General features: G+C 36.8%; 1 protein-coding gene across 5 annotated transcripts in view; it reads left to right on the top strand.

Annotated features, from left to right (window-relative positions):
* The window catches only part of LOC133549077 (ELKS/Rab6-interacting/CAST family member 1-like), a 76,279-nt gene that overhangs the window by 51,249 nt on the left and 4,819 nt on the right, over positions 1–20,211 (top strand). For 3 of the 5 annotated variants that reach the window (XR_009806020.1, XM_061894181.1, XM_061894182.1), the window contains exons 14-18: positions 6,787–6,922; positions 6,997–7,128; positions 7,324–7,380; positions 15,872–16,032; positions 16,120–16,267. Coding sequence is in view for 3 of the 5 variants with exons in the window: in XM_061894181.1 (XP_061750165.1) it covers positions 6,787–6,922; positions 6,997–7,128; positions 7,324–7,380; positions 15,872–16,032; positions 16,120–16,267 (634 nt within the window). In the remaining 2 variants the exon portion in view is untranslated. The remainder of the gene's footprint in view (positions 1–6,786; positions 6,923–6,996; positions 7,129–7,323; positions 7,381–15,871; positions 16,033–16,119; positions 16,268–20,211) is intronic. The other 2 variants (XR_009806021.1, XM_061894183.1) reach the window with 1 other exon arrangement.

Raw genomic sequence — 20,211 nt, 5'->3', positions numbered from 1 at the left:
TCCTCTCGCTTGCACTTTTAACATGGAGGATTACATATCTAAAATAAAACAGTTTTCTAAACTAAAGGAAGATCTCCATCGAGACAGAGAGACTTTTAAAACTGAAGAAAGATAAGGAAGACTTCTATAAACAAGTTATCGATGCTTTTTGATCAGAAGGAGCTGCGCATGGACTTCATTTATAAGTAAAGGTAAGACCATAATAAAGATTTTTTTATTAAATGTGCTTTTCATGATGGTGTCCTTACATCACACTCAAATTTTTAAGCGCAGGCCTAAATTTACCGCATGCCTTTGGTGAACGCCGGAGTTAGAAGAGGTTTTAAATTAATTAGCGCCCCGGCGGCAATTCAAGGAAATACGGTAACTTAATTTTTATCAGTAGATTTACAGGTGTTGAAATTGCCATGTTAAATTGCTAATGCTAGTCTGTAGCAAATTAGCATCAAACCAGCACATTTTGCCTGTTTGCGAAATGCAACTTAAAAATCAAAACATGGTACCGTTTGATTTGAGGCGAATCGGTACACGGTCGTACGAAGGGAATAAAGTGGCTATGTAAAGAAGTAGCGAACTGAGTACAGATTGTGAATTAAGAGTTGAAAATGTGTAAAATTTATAGCTACAAATCAGTGTAGTTTGCACCATCTCTGCATGCAAATGACAACTTTTCTGGCCTTGCTTGTAACATCTATGCATTCTCTCTTCATGCTCTTTCAATGGGAATCTTTCACAGTCTGGCGTCCAGGTTCGTACCTACTTTATCAGTCTTTACTCACTTTTCTATTCCTTTTTCCTCATTTTCACAGTCATCGTCTTAATTCTTTTACCCCCTTGCCCAAGGACATTTGGAGGTAATCCTCCTTTTTCACTGTCCCATTTACTCTCTGTAATGCACCAGTTCCATTGGCAGCCAAACAGGGTCAGAGCATAATACTACCACCACCATGCTTGACTGTAGGTATGGTGTTCCTGGGATTAAAGGCCTCACTTTTTCTCCTCCAAACATATTGCTGGGTATTGTGGGCAAACAGCTCTATTTTTGTTTCATCTGACCACAGAAATTTCCTCCAGAAGGTCTTATCTTTGTCCATGTGTTGTCAGATGGAACAAAAATGTATTTGTTCTGCCTCAATACCCAGCAATGTGTTTGAAGGAAAAAAGGCGACAAAATAGTTCATGTTCACACTAAGAAACTTCTTTATTTTTATTTTTTTTGTTGCAAATAATCATTAACTTAGAATCTAATGGCAGCAACACATTGCAAAAAAGTTGTCACAGGGGCATTTTTACCAGTGTGTTACATGGCCTTTCCTTTTAACAAAACTCAGTAATGGTTTGGGAACTGAAGAGACACATTTTTGAAGTGGAATTATTTCCCATTCTTGCTTGATGTACAGCTTAAGTTGTTCAACAGTCTCCCTTCTCATATTTTAGGCTTCATATTGCACCACAAATTTAGTCTAGTACCCGCACTCTTTTAATATGAAGCCACGCTGTTGTAACACGTGGCTTGGCATTGTCTTGCTGAAATAAGCAGGGGCGTCCACGATAACGTTCCTTGGATGGCAACATGTGTTGCTCCAAAACCTGTATGTACCTTTCAGCATTATTGGTGCCTTCACAGATGTGTAAGTTACCCATGCCCGGGCCACTAATACACCCCCATACCGTCACTTGGTTTTTCAACTTTGAACCTAGAACAATCCGGATGGTTCTTTTCTTCTTCGGTCCGGAGGACACGATGTCCACAGTTGCTAAAAACAATTTGAAAGGTGGACTAGTCAGACCACAGAACACTTTTCCACTTTGCATCAGTCTATCTTCGATGGGCTCGGCCCCAGCGAAGCGTTTCTGGGTGTTGTTGATAAGTGGCTTTGGCTTTGCATCGTGGAGTTTTAACTTGCACTCACAGATGTAGCGACCAACTATAGTTACTGACAATGGTTTTCTCTCACTATTATGTTAGATCCACTAAGGACTGGGGACGGCGTGGCGCAGTGGAAGAGTGGTTGTGTGCAACCCGAGGGTCCCTGGTTCAATCCCCACCTAGTACCAACCTCGTCACGTCCGTTGTGTCCTGTGCAAGACACTTCACCCTTGCTCCTGATGGGTGCTGGTTAGCGCCTTGCATGGCAGCTCCCTCCATCAGAGTGTGAATGGGTAAATGTGGAAGTAATGTCAAAGCGCTTTGATTACCTTGACGGTAGAAAAGCGCTATACAAGTACAACCCATTTATTTATCATTTATGGACTGGACTTTTACAATATTATGCTAGGTCCACTCGACGTACATTGCACTGGTCGCCCCGGGCGGGGGTCCCCACATCTGCGGTCCCCTCCAAGGTTTCTCATTGTCCCATTGGGTTGAGTTTTTCCTTGCCCTGACGTGGGATCTGAGCCAAGGATGTCGTTGTGGCTTGTGCGGGACCTTTGAGACACTCGTGATTTAGGGCTATGTAAGTAAACATTGATTGGTGGATTGATTGAAGTGTTCCTGAGCCCATGTGGTGATATCCTTTACAGACCGATGTCGCTTTTTGATGCAGTATCACCTGAGGGATCCAAAGTGCGTAATATCATGGCTTACGTGCAGTGATTTCTCCAGATTCTCTGAACCTTTTGATGATATTACAGAGTGTAGATGGTGAAATCCCCAAATTTCTTGCAATAGCTGGTTGAGAAATGTTGTTCTTAAACTATTTGCTCAGGCATTTGTTGACAAAGTGGAGACCCTCACCCCGTTCCTTGTTTGTGAACGACTGAGCATTTCACGGAAGCTGCTTTTATACCCAATCACGGCACCCACCTGTTCCCAATTTAACCTGTTCAGCTTTGGGATGTTCCAAATAAGTGTTTGATGAGCATTCCTCAACTTTTTCAGTCATTTTTTGCCACTTGTGCCAGCTTTTTTGAAACACGTTGCAGGCATAAAATTCCAAATGAGCTAATATTTTCCAGTTCCAATGTTAAGTATCTTGTCTTTGCAGTCTATTTAATTGAATATAAGTTGAAAAGGATTTGCAAATGATTGTATTCTTTTTTATTTACCATTTACACAACTTGACATCTTCCCTGCTTTTGGACTGTTGGTTCATCTGCTGAATAAACAATCTAATGGAGGGGTCAAAAACACGGATAGCCCGTAAGGACCAGATGAGTCGCCCGCTGGCCTGTTCTAAAAATAGCTCAAAAAGCAGCACTTACCAGTGAGCTGCCTCTATTTTTTAAATTGTATTTATTTACTAGCAAGCTGGTCTCGCTTTGCTCGACATTTTTAATTCTAAGAGAGACAAAACTCAAATAGAATTTGAAAATCCAAGAAAATATTTGAAAGACTTGGTCTTCACTTGTTTAAATAAATGCATTTATTTTTTTACTTTGCTTCTTATAACTTTCAGAAAGACAATTTTAGAGAAAAAATACAACCTTAAAACCGATTTTAGGATTTTTAAACACATATACCTTTTTACCTTTTAAATTCCTTCCTCTTCTTTCCTGACAATTTAAATCAATGTTCAAGTGATTTTTATTTAATAGTAAAGAATAATAAATACATTTGAATTTAATTCTTCATTTTAGCTTTTTTCGACGAAGAATATTTGTGAAAATTTCTTCAAACTTATGATTAAAATTCCAAAAAATTATTCTGGCAAATCTAAAAAATCTGTAGAATCAAATGTAAATCTTGTTTCAAAGTCTTTTGAATTTCTTTTAAAATTTTTGTTCTGGAAAATCTACAATAAATAATGATTTGTCTTTGTTAGAAATATAGCTTGGTCCAATTTGTTATATATTCTAACAAAGTGCAGATTGGATTTTAACCTATTTAAAACATGTCATCAAAATTGTAAAATTCATCTTAATCAGGAAAAAATACTAATGATGTTCCATAAATTCTTTTTTGAATTAAAAAAAAAAAGATTCGAATTAGATTTTTTTCTGTTGAATTTTGACTTTTAATAAGTCGAAATTGAAGATAAACTATGTTTCAAAATTTTATTTTCATTTTTTTCCTGTTTTCTCCTCTTTTAAACCGTTCAATTAAGTGGTTTTTTTTTTCATCATTTATTCTCTACAAAAAACCTTCCATAGAAGGAAAAAAAATGTACGACGGAATGCCAGACAGAAATACCCTTTTTTTTTTTTTACATATATATAGATTTATTTATTAAAGGTAAATTGAGCAAATTGGCTATTTCTGGCAATTTATTTAAGTGTGTATCAAACTGGTGACAATTTCAATCAATGTTCTAGTGATTTTTTTATTTTTTTATTGTAAAGAATAATAAATACATTTTAATTGAATTCTTCATTTTAGCTTCTGTTTTTTCGACGAAGAATATTTGTGAACATTTCTTCAAATTTATGATTAAAATTCAAAAAAATTATTCTGGCAAATCTAAAAAATCTGTAGAATCAAATTTATATCTTGTTTCAAAGTCTTTTGAATTTCTTTTAAAATATTTGTTCTGGAAAATCTAGAAGAAATAATGATTTGTCTTTGTTAGAAATATAGCTTGGTCCAATTTGTTATATATTCTAACAAAGTGCAGATTGGATTTTAACATATTTAAAACATGTCTTTCAAATTCTAAAATTAATTTTAATCAGGAAAAATTAGTAATGATGTTCCATAAATTCTTTTTTGAATTAAAAAAAAAAAAAGATTCGAATTAGATTTTTTTCTGTTGAATTTTGACTTTTAATAAGTCGAAATTGAAGATAAACTATGTTTCAAAATTAAATTTTCATTTTTTTCCTGTTTTCTCCTCTTTTAAACCGTTCAATTAAGTTTTTTTTTTTTCATCATTTATTCTCTACAAAAAACCTTCCATAGAAGGAAAAAAAATGTACGACGGAATGACAGACAGAAATACCCTTTTTTTTTTTTTTACATATATATAGATTTATTTATTAAAGGTAAATTGAGCAAATTGGCTATTTCTGGCAATTTATTTAAGTGTGTATCAAACTGGTGACAATTTCAATCAATGTTCTAGTGATTTTTTTATTTTTTTATTGTAAAGAATAATAAATACATTTTAATTGAATTCTTCATTTTAGCTTCTGTTTTTTCGACGAAGAATATTTGTGAAAATTTCTTCAAACTTATGATTAAAACTCAAAAAAATTATTCTGGCAAATCTAAAAAATCTGTAGAATCAAATGTAAATCTTGTTTCAAAGTCTTTTGAATTTCTTTTAAAATTTTTGTTCTGGAAAATCTAGAAGAAATAAGGATTTGTCTTTGTTAGAAATATAGCTTGGTCCAATTTGTTATATATTCTAACAAAGTGCAGATTGGATTTTAACCTATTTAAAATATGTCTTTCAAATTCTAAAATTAATCTTAATCAGGAAAAATTACTAATGATGTTCCATAAAATCTTTTTTTGAATTTTTAAAAAAAAAGATTCGAATTAGATTTTTTTCGGTTGAATTTTGACTTTTAATAAGTCGAAATTGAAGATGAACTATGTTTCAAAATTTAATTTTCATTTTTTTCCTGTTTTCTCCTCTTTCAAACCGTTCAATTAAGTGTTTTTTTTTCATCATTTATTCTCTACAAAAAACCTTCCGTAGAAGGAAAAAAAATGTACGACGGAATGACAGACAGAAATACCCTTTTTTTTTTTTACATATATATAGATTTATTTATTAAAGGTAAATTGAGCAAATTGGCTATTTCTGGCAATTTATTTAAGTGTGTATCAAACTGGTGACAATTTCAATCAATGTTCTAGTGATTTTTTTATTTTTTTATTGTAAAGAATAATAAATACATTTTAATTGAATTCTTCATTTTAGCTTCTGTTTTTTCGACGAAGAATATTTGTGAAAATTTCTTCAAACTTATGATTAAAATTCCCAAAAATTATTCTGGCAAATCTAAAAAATCTGTAGAATCAAATGTATATCTTATTTCAAAGTCTTTTGAATTTATTTTAAAATTTTTGTTCTGGGAAATCTAGAAGAAATAAGGATTTGTCTTTGTTAGAAATATAGCTTGGTCCAATTTGTTATATATTCTAACAAAGTGCAGATTGGATTTTAACCTATTTAAAACATGTCTTTCAAATTCTAAAATTAATCTTAATCAGGAAAAATTACTAATGATGTTCCATAAAATCTTTTTTTGAATTTTAAAAAAAAAAGATTCGAATTAGATTTTTTTCGGTTGAATTTGACTTTTAATAAGTCGAAATTGTGAATTAGTGAAGTGAATTATATTTATATAGCGCTTTTCTCTTGTGACTCAAAGCGCTTTACATAGTGAAACCCAATATCTAAGTTACATTTAAACCAGTGTGGGTGGCACTGGGAGCAGGTGGGTAAAGTGTCTTGCCCAAGGACACAACGGCAGTGACTAGGATGGCGGAGGCGGGAATCGAACCTGCAACCCTCAAGTTGCTGGCACGGCCACTCTACCATTCGAGCTATACCGCCCCATATAAACTATGTTTCAAAATGTAATTTTCATTTTTTTCCTGTTTTGTCCTCTTTTAAACCGTTCAATCATTTATTCTCTACAAAAAACATTCCATAAAAGGAAAAAAATGTACGACTGAATGACAGACAGAAATACCCTTTTTTTTTAACATATATATAGATTTATTTATTAAAGGTGAATTGAGCAAATTGGCTATTTCTGGCAATTTATTGAAGTGTGTATCAAACTGGTAGCCCTTCGCATTAATCAGCACCCAAGAAGTAGCTCTTGGTATCAAAAAGGTTGCTGACCCCTGTTCTAATGTCTCCCCTACCTCTCTGGCGGCCCCTTCAGGCAGATGAAGGACCAGACGAAGAAGGTGTCGTCTCTGAAGCACAAGGAGCAGGTGGAGAAGAGCAAGAACGCTCGGCTGATGGACGAGGCCAAGAAGCGCGAGGACAACATGTCGGAGAGCTCGCTGCACGTGAAGGTAAGACGTCACTCCTCCATCCGGCGCCCCGAACGGCAGGTCTCGTTTCATCTGTCCCGACGGCTGTTTGGAAGGACTCCTTGCGTCAGAAGTCGGAGCGCATAGAGGAGCTGGAGGAGGCCCTCAGGGAGAGCGTGCAGATCACCGCTGAGCGGGAGATGGTGCTGGCTCAGGAGGAGGCGGCCAGGTGCCTGCAGGAGAAGCAGGTACATCATCAAAGCGCCGTCCCGCCTTACGGCCGTCGTGGTCATCATCCTTTTTGCTTATTTTTTTATTTTGTTTTTAACCTTCCTCTTCGCTGCCCCCCCCACCCCCCCCCCCTCCTCTCTCTCAGTTCTTCTTCGTCATTGTTTCTCTCTTGTTCTTCCTCTTTTCTCTCTCCGCTACTCACCGCCTGTCAGAAGTACTCACTCAAAGCAATGCATGAGTCCAACCTCGCCCACTTAAAGTGGTCTAAGGTACGAGCCCTGCGTGTGTATGTATGTGTGTGTGTGTGAGAAACATTGAATAGTAATGTGTAAATAATGTCAATAAGTAGATAAATCTCTGTGGCTGTGAAGTGAACACTAGTAAGGTTGTAAATACTGTATAGAGTAGGCTCACCCATGTGGTTCCTGTGGATGCAAACACCACTTGTAATTATTGTACTGACTTAATAACAGTGAATGAAGATAAGTAATGTGTAAATAATGTCAATAAGTAGATGAACCATCTGTGGCTGTGAAGTGAACACTAGTAAGGTTGTAAATACTGTATAGAGTAGGCTCACCCATGTGGTTCCTGTGGGTGTGAACACAAGTTGTAATTCCTGTAGTGATTAAATAGCATAGTGACTGAAACAGACAAAGTAATGTGTAAATAATGTAAATAACTAAATGAACAATCTGTGGCTGTGAAGTGAACACTAGTAAGGTTGTAAATACTGTATAGAGTAGGCTAACCCATGTGGTTCCTGTGGATGTGAACACCACTTGTAATTATTGTAGTGACTTAATAACAGTGAACGAAGCTAAGTAATGTGTAAATAATGTCAATAAGTAGATGAAGCATCTGTGGCTGTGAAGTGAACACTAGTAAGGTTGTAAATACTGTATAGAGTAGGCTAACCCATGTGGTTCCTGTGGATGCGAACACCACTTGTAATTATTGTAGTGACTTAATAACAGTGAATGAAGCTAAGTAATGTGTAAATAATGTCAATAAGTAGATGAAGCATCTGTGGCTGTGAAGTGAACACTAGTTAGGTTGTAAATACTGTATAGAGTAGGCTCACCCATGTGGTTCCTGTGGATGCGAACACCACTTGTAATTATTTTAGTGACTTAATAACAGTGAACGAAGCTAAGTAATGTGTAAATAATGTCAATAAATAGATGAAGCATCTGTGGCTGTGAAGTGAACACTAGTAAGGTTGTAAATACTGTATAGAGTAGGCTAACCCATGTGGTTCCTGTGGATGCGAACACCACTTGTAATTATTGTAGTGACTTAATAACAGTGAATGAAGCTAAGTAATGTGTAAATAATGTCAATAAGTAGATGAAGCATCTGTGGCTGTGAAGTGAAAACTACTTAGGTTGTAAATACTGTGTAGAGTAGGCTAACCCATGTGGTTCCTGTGGGTGTGAACACAAGTTGTAATTCCTGTAGTGACTATATAACATAGTGACTGAAACAAAGTAATGTGTAAATAATGTTAATAACTAGATGAACCATCTGTGGCTGTGATGTGAACACTAGTAATGTTGTAAATACTGTATAGAGTAGGTTAACCCATGTGGTTCCTGTGGGTGTGAACACAAGTTGTAATTCCTGTAGTGACTATATAACATAGTGACTGAAACAAAGTAATGTGTACATAATGTCAATAACTAGATGAACCATCTGTGGCTGTGATGTGAACACTAGTAAGGTTGTAAATACGGTATAGAGTAGGCTAACCCATGTGGTTCCTGTGGATGTCAACACAAGTTGTAATTACTGTAATGACTAAATAACATAATGACCGAAACAGACAAAGTAATGTGTAAATAATGTAACTAACTAAATGAACCATCTGTGACTGTGAAGTGAACACTAGTTAGGTTGTAAATACTGTATAGAGTATGCTAACCCATGTGGTTCCTGTGGGTGTGAACACCACTTGTAATTATTGTAGTGACTTAATAACAGTGAATGAAGCTAAGTAATGTGTAAATAATGTCAATAAGTAGATGAAGCATCTGTGGCTGTGAAGTGAAAACTACTTAGGTTGTAAATACTGTGTAGAGTAGGCTAACCCATGTGGTTCCTGTGGGTGTGAACACAAGTTGTAATTCCTGTAGTGACTATATAACATAGTGACTGAAACAAAGTAATGTGTACATAATGTCAATAACTAGATGAACCATCTGTGGCTGTGATGTGAACACTAGTAATGTTGTAAATACTGTATAGAGTAGGCTAACCCATGTGGTTCCTGTGGGTGTGAACACAAGTTGTAATTCCTGTAGTGACTATATAACATAGTGACTGAAACAAAGTAATGTGTACATAATGTCAATAACTAGATGAACCATCTGTGGCTGTGATGTGAACACTAGTAAGGTTGTAAATACGGTATAGAGTAGGCTAACCCATGTGGTTCCTGTGGATGTCAACACAAGTTGTAATTACTGTAATGACTAAATAACATAATGACCGAAACAGACAAAGTAATGTGTAAATAATGTAACTAACTAAATGAACCATCTGTGACTGTGAAGTGAACACTAGTTAGGTTGTAAATACTGTATAGAGTATGCTAACCCATGTGGTTCCTGTGGGTGTGAACACCACTTGTAATTATTGTAGTGACTTAATAACAGTGAATGAAGCTAAGTAATGTGTAAATAATGTCAATAAGTAGATACATCTCTGTGGCTGTGAAGTGAACACTAGTAAGGTTGTAAATACTGTATAGAGTAGGCTAACCCATGTGGTTCTTGTGGATGCGAACACCACTTGTAATTATTGTACTGACTTAATAACAGTGAATGAAGCTAAGTAATGTGTAAATAATGTCAATAAGTAGATGAAGCATCTGTGGCTGTGAAGTGAACACTAGTAAGGTTGTAAATACTGTATAGAGTAGGCTAACCCATGTTTTCCTGTGGGTGTGAACACAAGTTGTAATTCCTGTAGTGATTAAATAGTATAGTGACTGAAACAGACAAAGTAATGTGTAAATAATGTAAATAACTAAATGAACCATCTGTGGCTGTGAAGTGAACACTAGTAAGGTTGTAAAAACTGTATAGCGTAGGCTAACCCATGTGGTTCCTGTGGATGTGAATACAAGTTGTAATTCCTGTAGTGACTATATAGCATAGTAACTGAAACAAAGTAATGTGTAAAAAATGTCAATAAGTATATGAACCATCTGTGGCTGTGAAGTGAACACTAGTAATGTTGTAAATACTGTATAGAGTAGGCTAACCCATGTAGTTCCTGTGGATGTCAACACAAGTTGTAATTACTGTAATGACTAAATAACATAATGACCAAAACAGACAAAGTAATGTGTAAATAATGTCAATAAGTAGATGAACCATCTGTGGCTGTGAAGTGAACACTAGTAATGTTTTAAATACTGTATAGAATAGGCTCACAAATGTGGTTCCTGTGGATGTGAACACCACTTGTAATTATTGTAGTGACTTAATAACAGTGAATGAAGCTAAGTAATGTGTAAATAATGTCAATAAGCAGATGAAGCATTTGTGGCTGTGATGTGAACACTAGTAAGGTTGTAAATACTGTATAGAGTAGGCTAACCCATGTGGTTCCTGTGGATGTCAACACAAGTTGTAATTACTGTAGTGACTAAATAACATAGTGACTGAAACAGATATAGTGATTCATTCGGATGAATGTGCTATGTATTTATGTCAACTCTGTTGATAATTTTTCAATTATTTAAACACTAAAACGTCTTTAAAATGCGCTTTTTTTTTTTTTCTTTTCTCATTTTTGCATGTTTAATTGATGAAAAACCAGACCCCTGGCTAATTTTCTGTCTTTTTCATTAAGTTCAAATCACATGTCTGAGTCGTCATCACGCACTAACTCATTCATGTCCATCCTCTTGTGGCGGCAATCGCACAAACAAAACGCACACATAGAGCCAAAGAAAAACCAAAACGCCGCTCACTGAGCTCAAATCTTGATGTTTACATCTTTACAGGGTCATATTATTTTTTATTTCTACATTTAAAACACTTCTTTGTGGTCTACATAACTTGTAACGGTGGTGCTTTGGTCAACATTTTGCATAGGTGATGTTTTACACCGTTTTGTTTAGTTTTTTTGTCCAAGTTTTTAGAGCATCCAGGAAGTTGTCATTGTATTGAATCGGCCATTTTTCAAACTTCCACCATTTCCACATTTTTCAACCGATTCAACACATTTTACAACGAAATTCAAACAGTTTTTTTAAGGTAAAAAAATTCCAGGATTTTCCAGAATTCCTACTTTTCCAAAGCCCTATTTCCACCCTTTTTTTTCTGACACACCCCATTCAGATTTGTATTGGATTTCCTGCTCTTACCTGCGTGTACCTAATAAAGTGACTGTGTTGAAGCAGCAAATAGCAGGGTCACACCCACACTTTCTCCACTTCCACAATTAATCACCTTTTACAAAAGCAGTGAAGTCGTCACGTCGTGTAAATGGCAAATAAAAACAGATTGCAATATTTTGCAAATCTTTTTCAACTTATATTCAATTGAATAGACTGCAAAGACGAGATATTTCTAGTCCACACTGAGAAACTTTGCAAATAATCATTAACTTAGAAATTAATGGCAACAACACATGGCAAAAAAGTTGTCAAGGGGTCATTTTTACCAGTGTGTTACTTGGCCTTTCCTTTTAACAACACTCAGTAAAGGTTTAGGAACTGAGGAGACACATTTTTGTAGTGGAATTATTTCCCATTCTTGCTTAAAGTACAGCTTAAGTCGTTCAACAGTCTCAGTTCTCATATTTTAGCCTTCATATTTTCAATGGGAGACAGGTCTGGACTACAGCCAGGACAGTTTAGTACGCGCACTCTGTTATTATGAAGCCACGCTGTTGTAACACCTGGATTGGTATTGTCTTGCTGAAATAAGCAGGGGCGTCCACGATAACGTTGCTTGGATGCTCCAAAAGCTGTATGTACCTTTCAGCATTAATGGTGCCCTCACAGATGTGTAAGTTACCCATGCCTTGGGCACTAATACACCCCCATACCATCACAGATGCTGGCTTTTACACTTTGCGCCTAGAACATACCGGATGGTTCTTTTCCTCTTTGGTCACGACGTCCACAGTTTCCAAAAAAAATTAGAAATGTGGACTCGTCAAACCACAGAACACTTTTCCACTTTGCATCAGTCCATTTTAGATGAGCTCGGGCCTAGCAAAGCCGGCGGCGTTTCTGGGTGTTGTTGATAAATGGCTTTTGCTTTGAATCAGAATAGTTTTTTTATTGCCATTGTTTGACAACAGGTTCACAATCTAGGAATTTTTCTCTGTGCAATCGGGCAAAATAAAACATATGAACACACAATGAGCCGTAACTCAGCATAGTAGAGTTTTCAAACTAAATGGTCCCTAGTGTGTGACTGTGAGTGTGAATGTTGTCGGTCCATCTGTGTTGGCCCTGCCATGAGGTGGCGACTTGTCCAGGGTGTACTCTGCCTTCCGCCCGATTGTAGCTGAGATAGGCACCAAAGGGAATAAGCGGTAGAAAATGGATGGGTTTTCGGCCCTTCTGCTTACGTTAAGTGATTTCTCCAGATTCTCTGAACCTTTTGATGTTATTACGGAGCGTAGATGGTCAAATCCCTGAATTCTTCGCAATAGCTGGTTGAGAAATGTTGTTCTTAAACAATCTGCTGAGTCATTTGTTGACAAAGTGGTGACCCTCGCCCCGTCCTTGTTTGTGAACGACTGAACATTTCATGGAAGCTGCTTTTATACCCAATCGTGGCACCCACCTGTTCCCAATTAGCCCGTTCACCTGTCCGCAGTGACGTGCTGTCAGGGGAGGCAAGTGAGGCAGTGCCTCACCTGCCACCAGGTGGCTTAACCATGAGATGTTCCAAAACAAAGTAATAAAACAAGTTGTAATATTTCTCTTTTGGTTTATGCTTTCTCTGTGATTTTGGTGTGGTTCCTGTATATTTTGATAATTTTCATGGTCAAATTCGCGGAAATTCCATGTTTCCTGATCAAAACAACGCAGCAGACGAGAAGTGAGGCAGACACAGGCGGTGCCTCCACGGCTACACGCTGTGTGTATTGGGCGTGTGCGTGCGAGGGGGCGCATGCTTGTTGCTACTTGGAAAAGGCAGGTCTTGAGGCAGCAAGTACCTCTGCCTCAAGGTAGGGGGCGATATATTGTCAACTTGCAGTACTCTGACCCGCCACACTGGGCCAGCATTTTTTTCTTTTCTTTTCTTTTTTAAATGTATTTATAACAAACATGGAATTTTTATGAGTAAGCCAGCATCTGTGGGTGTTTTTTGTCGGATGCAAAAATATTGTTAAATTTTTTTTGGAATGAAATCGAATTAAATGAATGTTTCTGCCAATATGGAGGATTATATACTGTATCCAAGATGAAATACTTCTCTAAACTGGACTTTAAGACAAAATGAATGCGATCATACAAAGTAGGTTTTCATGGAGGATAGCTTTTGCTGCTTCAGATACAAATACAGAAAAGTGAGATCAACTCACAATACTTGATTTATTTTCTTAAAAGCAAATGGGACCAAAAAGTAATTAATAACAACTTTATTAAATGGTTTTCGGAACCATTTATCATATCATAAAAACGTTATCATAATATCATTATGATAACGTTTTTACGAAAGCGAATAACTCCCTTTTTTCCTGAGCTGCACATGTGAATTTAAGTAAAAAAAAGAAGAAACAAAAGTATGCATGCCTCACCTGGTGTTTAGTTCACCGCACATCACTGACCTGTGGGATGTTCCAAATAAGCATTTGATGAGCATTCCTCAACGTCCTCAGTCTTTTTTGCCACTTGTGCCAGCTTTTCTTGAAAAATGTTGCAGGCATCCCATTCCAAATGAGCTAACGATTGCAAAAAATACAAAGTTTTCCTTTTGGAACATGAAATATCTTGTTTTTGCAGTCTATTCAATTGAATGTAAGTTGAAAAGGATTTGCAAATTATTTTATTCTGGTTTAATTTACCATTTGCACGACAACTTCACTGCTTTTGGGTTCGGTAGAACAGTGGTCCCCAACCACCGGGCCGCAGAAGAATTTTTTATAATTTTTTTTATTTTTATTAAATCAACATAAAAAACACAAGATACACTTAAAATTAGTGCACCAACCCCAAAAAACTCATTTTTTCATGCCAAAAACATATATATATATGTATAATTTTATTTTTTTATTTTTAGTAATTTTTTTATTAAATCAAAATAAAAAACACAAGATACACTTACAATTAGTGCACCAACCCAAAAAAAACTCATTTTTTCATGACAAAAACATATATATATATATATATATATATATATATATATATATATATAATTGTAATTTTTTATTTTTATTTATTTTTTTATTAAATCAACATAAAAACACAAGATACACTTACAATTAGTGCACCAACCCAAAAAACATCCTTTTTTCATGACTAAAAATAAATAAATTATGATTTTTTTATTAAATCAACATAAAAAACACAAGATACACTTATAATTAGTGCACCAACCCAAAAAAACCTCATTTTTTCATGAAAAAAATTAATAAATTATAATTAAAAAAAAAAAAAAAATGTTTTTATTAAATCAACATAAAAAACACATGATACACTTACAATTAGTGCACCAACCCCAAAAAAAACTCGCTTCTCAAGAAAAAACCCTAATAAAATTATAATTTAATTTTAGTTTTTTTTATTATTAAATCAACATAAAAAACACATGATACACTTACAATTAGTGCACTAACCCCAAAAAAAACTCGCTTCTCAAGAAAAAACCCTAATAAAATTATAATTTTATTTTAGTTTTTTTTATTATTAAATCAACATAAAAAACACATGATACACTTACAGTTAGTGCACCAACCCAAAAAACCTCCCTTTTTCATGACTAAAAATAAATAAATTATATATGTTTTTATTTTTTTATTACATCAACATAAAAACACATGATACACTTACAATTAGTGCACCAACGCAAAAAACAATTTTTTCCTTAAAAAAATAAATAAAAAATTATAATTTTATTTTTATTTTTTTACTAAATCAACATAAAAAACACATGATACACTTACAATTTGTGCACCAACCCCAAAAAACTCTTTTTTTCATGAAAATATAAAATAAATAATTTGTTTTAAAAAAAATTTATTAAGTCAACATAAAAAACACAAGATACACTTACAATTAGTGCACCAACCCGAAAAAACGCTTTTTTCATGACAAAATAAATAAATAAATTATACTTTTATTAATTTTTTTGTTAAATCAACATAAAAACACATGATACACTTACAATTAGTGTACCAATGCAAAAAACAATTTTTTCCTTAAAATTTTTTTTTTTAAATTATAATTTTATTTTTATTTTTTTATTAAATCAACATTAAAAACACACGATACACTTACAATTAGTGCACCAACCCCAAAAACCGCCTTTTTTCATGAAAAAAAAAAAAAAATTCATTAGAAATGTTTTATTTATTTTTTTTTTTTTATTAAATCAACATAAAAAACACAAGATACACTTACAATTAGTGCACCAACCCCAAAAATGTCATGACAAAAATGCAGGACAAATGCTCAAGCGACACAAAAAGCTTGGGGACCACCGCGCTGGAACACTTCATGTGAAAATTGTGGACATTTCCCCGTTTTTGTCGCTGAACTCTTGGTTGACGTGTGTGTGTTCCAAGATGGAGGAGTTGCTGGGCGCCATGGAGAAAGTCAAGCAGGAGCTGGAGTCCATGAGGGCCAAGCTGTCCTCCACCCAGCAGTCTCTGTGCGAGAAGGAAGCCCACCTCACCACCCTGCGAGCCGAGCGCAGGAAGCACCTGGAGGAAGTGCTGGAGATGAAGTGAGGACTCAACCCACGGACTATCCATCCATTCCATTCCGTCCCAACAACGGCACGGAGCTCATTTCTTCATGTCCCTCCCGCCAGGCAGGAGGCGCTGTTGGCCGCCATCAGCGAGAAGGACGCCAACATTGCCCTGCTGGAGCTCTCCTCCTCCAAGAAGAAGAAGACCCAGGATGAAGTGTCTCTGCTCAAGCGAGAGAAGGACCGACTGGTGCAGCAACTCAAGCAGCAGGTATGACGCCGCACCAGCTCGCCAGCAGGGGGCAGAGCATTTCCCAACAAATGTACTTTGAACTCTACGAGGCGATTCCAGAAGGAAGTGCGTGGGAATGTTCCGATGCTGAAGTGAAATGCTGACAGAATGTTGTATGAACGTAAGAATGCTTTGAATGTTGAAGAGTTTGAATTTACAGGAAAAGCGGAATTTGGTTTATAACTCGGGAAAGTATTTGTTTGAATGTCCAGGATGAGTGGAATGTGTTGATGTTAGAATGGTTTGAATACCGTATTTCCTTGAATTGCCGCCGGGGCGCTAATTAATTTAAAACCTCTTCTCACTCCGGCGTTTACCAAAGGCATGCGGTAGATTTAGGCCTGCGCTTATAAATTTGAGTGTGATGTAAGGATACCATCATGAAAAGCACATTTAATTAAAAAAAACGTTATTATGGTCTTACCTTTACTCATAAATGAAGTCCATGCGCAGCTCCTTCTGATCAAAAGCATCGATAACTTGTTTATAGAAGTCTTCCTTATCTTTCTTCAGTTTTAAAAGTCTCTTTGTCTCAATGGAGATCTTCCTTTATTACCTCCTGCTTCGATTGAAAGTCCAGTTTAGAAAACTGTGTGTGAATGTGAGTGTGAATGTTGTCTGTATATCTGTGTTGGCCCTGCGATGAGGTGGCGACTTGTCCAGGGTGTACCCCGCCTTCCGCCCGATTGTAGCTGAGATAGGCGCCAGCGCCCCCCGCGACCCCAAAAGGGAATAAGCGGTAGAAAATGGATGGATGGATGGATAATCCTCCATGTTAAAAGTGACAGCGAGAGGCTTGTTGTCACTTCTTCTGCAGCCGAGTAGTCGCAAGAAGGATCACTAGCGCCCTCTACCACCAGGAGGCGGGAGTTATTTAATGACTCATATTTGACACACGCAGCTACGGTATATTAATAAAACATAGCTGCTTACTGTTTTTTTTTTAGCATATTCAATAGCTTGGACCTTGAATCCTACTGAATAGCTCTTAATCTTCTTCCCTTTATGCGATTTCAAATGATTGAAATCAGCCTCCTCCATTTTGAAAATGATGACAGGTGAAGTGTCACCCGTGACGTGACGAGTTTGACCTGGCGGAAATTGTAGGCGTATGCTAATTATTTGGCGAAATTAGTTTAACCCGGCGGAAATTCTAGACATGCGTTAATAAAAATAATATTTTGCGAAACGAAAATTCTAGGCAGGCGCATACTATTTACCCGGCGGCAATTCAAGGAAATACGGTAGTCATTTTCTATATCCAACAAAGACAAAGCCGCGATATATCACGTATATCGATATATCGCCCAGCCCTAATTGAACATATAAAATGTTGGCGTTTACTTGAGTCATATTGCAGTCTACACAGGCGGGAGTCATTTAATGACTCATATTTGACACACGCAGCTACGGTATACTAATAAAACATAGCTGCTTACTGTTCTTTTTAGCATATTCAATAGCTTGGACCTTAAATCCTACTGAATAGCTCTTAATCTTCTTCCCTTTATGCGATTTCAAATGATTGAAATCAGCCTCCTCCATTTTGAAAATGATGACAGGGTGACGTGACGAGTTTGACCCTGCGGAAATTCTAGACGTGCGCTAATAAATGATAAATGGGTTGTACTTGTATAGCGCTTTTCTACCTTCAAGGTACTCAAAGCGCTTTGACACTACTTCCACATTTACACATTCACACACTGATGGAGGGAGCTGCCATGCAAGGCGCCAACCAGCACCCATCAGGAGCAAGGGTGAAGTGTCTTGCTCAGGACACAACGGACGTGACGAGGTTGGTACTAGGTGGGATTTGAAGCAGGGACCCTCGGGTTGCGCACGGCCACTCTCCCACTGCGCCACGCCGTCCCTATAAAAATAAAAATAATATTTTGCAAAACGAGTTTGACCCGGCAGTAATTTCTAGGCAGGCGCATGCTATATACCCGGCGGCAATTCAAGGAAATACGGTAGGTTGAAAAATGTGGGAATTGTGCAACTTGAAAAAATGCCCCCATTCATTTCAATTGGAACTTCCTGGAAATTTTGGGATTTTTGAGGAAGAGGATTTTTGTGCGCTGCTGAACATGCTCATCTGCTCGTAAAACCAGCGATGTCACAACGTGACGACGGCGGGGGGGGGGGACTTTTTAGAGGCTGGTATAGTTCGGAATATGCTTCATTAGTATTGCGGTACTATACTAATATATACCGCCCCTGCTTATTTCAGCAAGACAATGCCAAGCCACATTCAGTACGTGTTACAACAGCGTGGCTTCGTAAAAAAAATAGTGCGGGTGCTTTCCTGGCCCGCCTGCAGTCCAGACTTGTCTCCCATCGAAAATGTTTTGGGCATTATGAAGTGTAAAATACAACAGCGGAAACTCTACATAAAACAAGAATGGGGAAGAATTCCACTTTCAAAGCTTCAACAATTAGTTTCCTCAGTTCCCAAACGTTTATTGAGTGTTGTTAAAAGAAAAGGTGATGTAACACAGTGGTGAACATGCCCTTTCCCAACTACTTTGGCACGTGTTGCAGCCATGAAATTCTAAGTTGATTATTATTTGCAAAAAAAAAAGAAAGTTTATGAGTTTGAACATCAAATATCTTGTCTTTGTAGTGCATTCAATTGAATATGGGTTGAAAAGGATTTAGCAAATCATTGTATTCAGTTTATTTTTACATCTAACACAATTTCCCAACTCATATAGAAACGGGGTTTGTATAACATATAGAACAGGGGTGCCCACACTTTTTCTGCAGGCGAGCTACTTTTCAATTGACCAACTCGAGGGGATCTACCTCATTTATATATATCATTTATATTGATTTATTTATGAAAGAGACATTTTTGTAAAGAAGTTAAATGTGTTTAATGATAATACAAGCATGTGTAACACATATAGATGTCTTTCTTTCACGAAGACAAGAATATAAGTTGGTGTATTACCTGATTCTGATGACTTGCATTGATTGGAATCAGACAGTAATGATGATAACGCCCACATTTTCAAATGGAGGAGAAAAAAAGTTGTCCTTTCTGTACAATACCACATGAAAGTGGTTGGTTTTTGGCATCTAATTCATCCAGCTTCCATACACTTTACAAGAAAAACATTGGCGGCAAATTCCGTAGCTTGCTTGATTGACATTCACGGCACCCGAGGGTCTTGTGAGATGACGCTGGCTGCTGCCAGTTCATTATTATGAAAAAATGACAGAGAGGAAGGCGAGAAACACTTTTTATTTCAACAGACTTTCGCGCCGTCCCTTCCGTCAAAACTCTAAAGGCCGACTGCACATTTCCTATCTTCACAATAAAAGCCCTGCTTCATGCTGCCTGCGCTAACAAAATAAGAGTCTCGGAAAGCTGGCGTGCACAAGTGATGTGCACGCCAGCTTTCTGAGGGATCGCTTGTGCACGCCAGTTTTCCGAGACTATGTATTTAGTTAGCGCAGGCAGCATGAAGCAGGGCTTTTATTGTGAAGATAGGAAATGTGCAGTCGGCCTTTAGAGTTTTGACGGAAGGTACGGCGCGAGAGTCTGTTGAAGTAAAAAGTGTTTCTCGCCTTCCTCTCGGTCATATTTTCATAATAATGATCTTGCAGCAGCCAGCGTCATCTCACAAGACCCTCCGGTACCGTGAATGTCATTTAAGTGACGTCTTGGTGAAGATTGATGATCACTAATTTTTAGGTCTATTTTTTTTTTAAAAGCCTGGCTGGAGATCGACTGACACACCCCCCGCGGTCGACTGGTAGCTCGCGATCGACGTAATGGGCACCCCTGTTCTATACATGCCATAAGTTTACCAAACAATCTGTCACTCTTAATTGCTAAATCCGATTAAATCTTATACGTCTAGTCTCTTACGTGAATGAGCTGAATAATATTATTAGATATTTTACGGTAAAGTGTT

This window comes from Nerophis ophidion, linkage group LG03 (assembly GCF_033978795.1).
Source record: "Nerophis ophidion isolate RoL-2023_Sa linkage group LG03, RoL_Noph_v1.0, whole genome shotgun sequence".
Lineage (NCBI taxonomy): Eukaryota > Metazoa > Chordata > Actinopteri > Syngnathiformes > Syngnathidae > Nerophis > Nerophis ophidion.
Note: the sequence above shows the minus strand (reverse complement) of the source record. Positions and strands in the feature narration are given on the sequence as shown.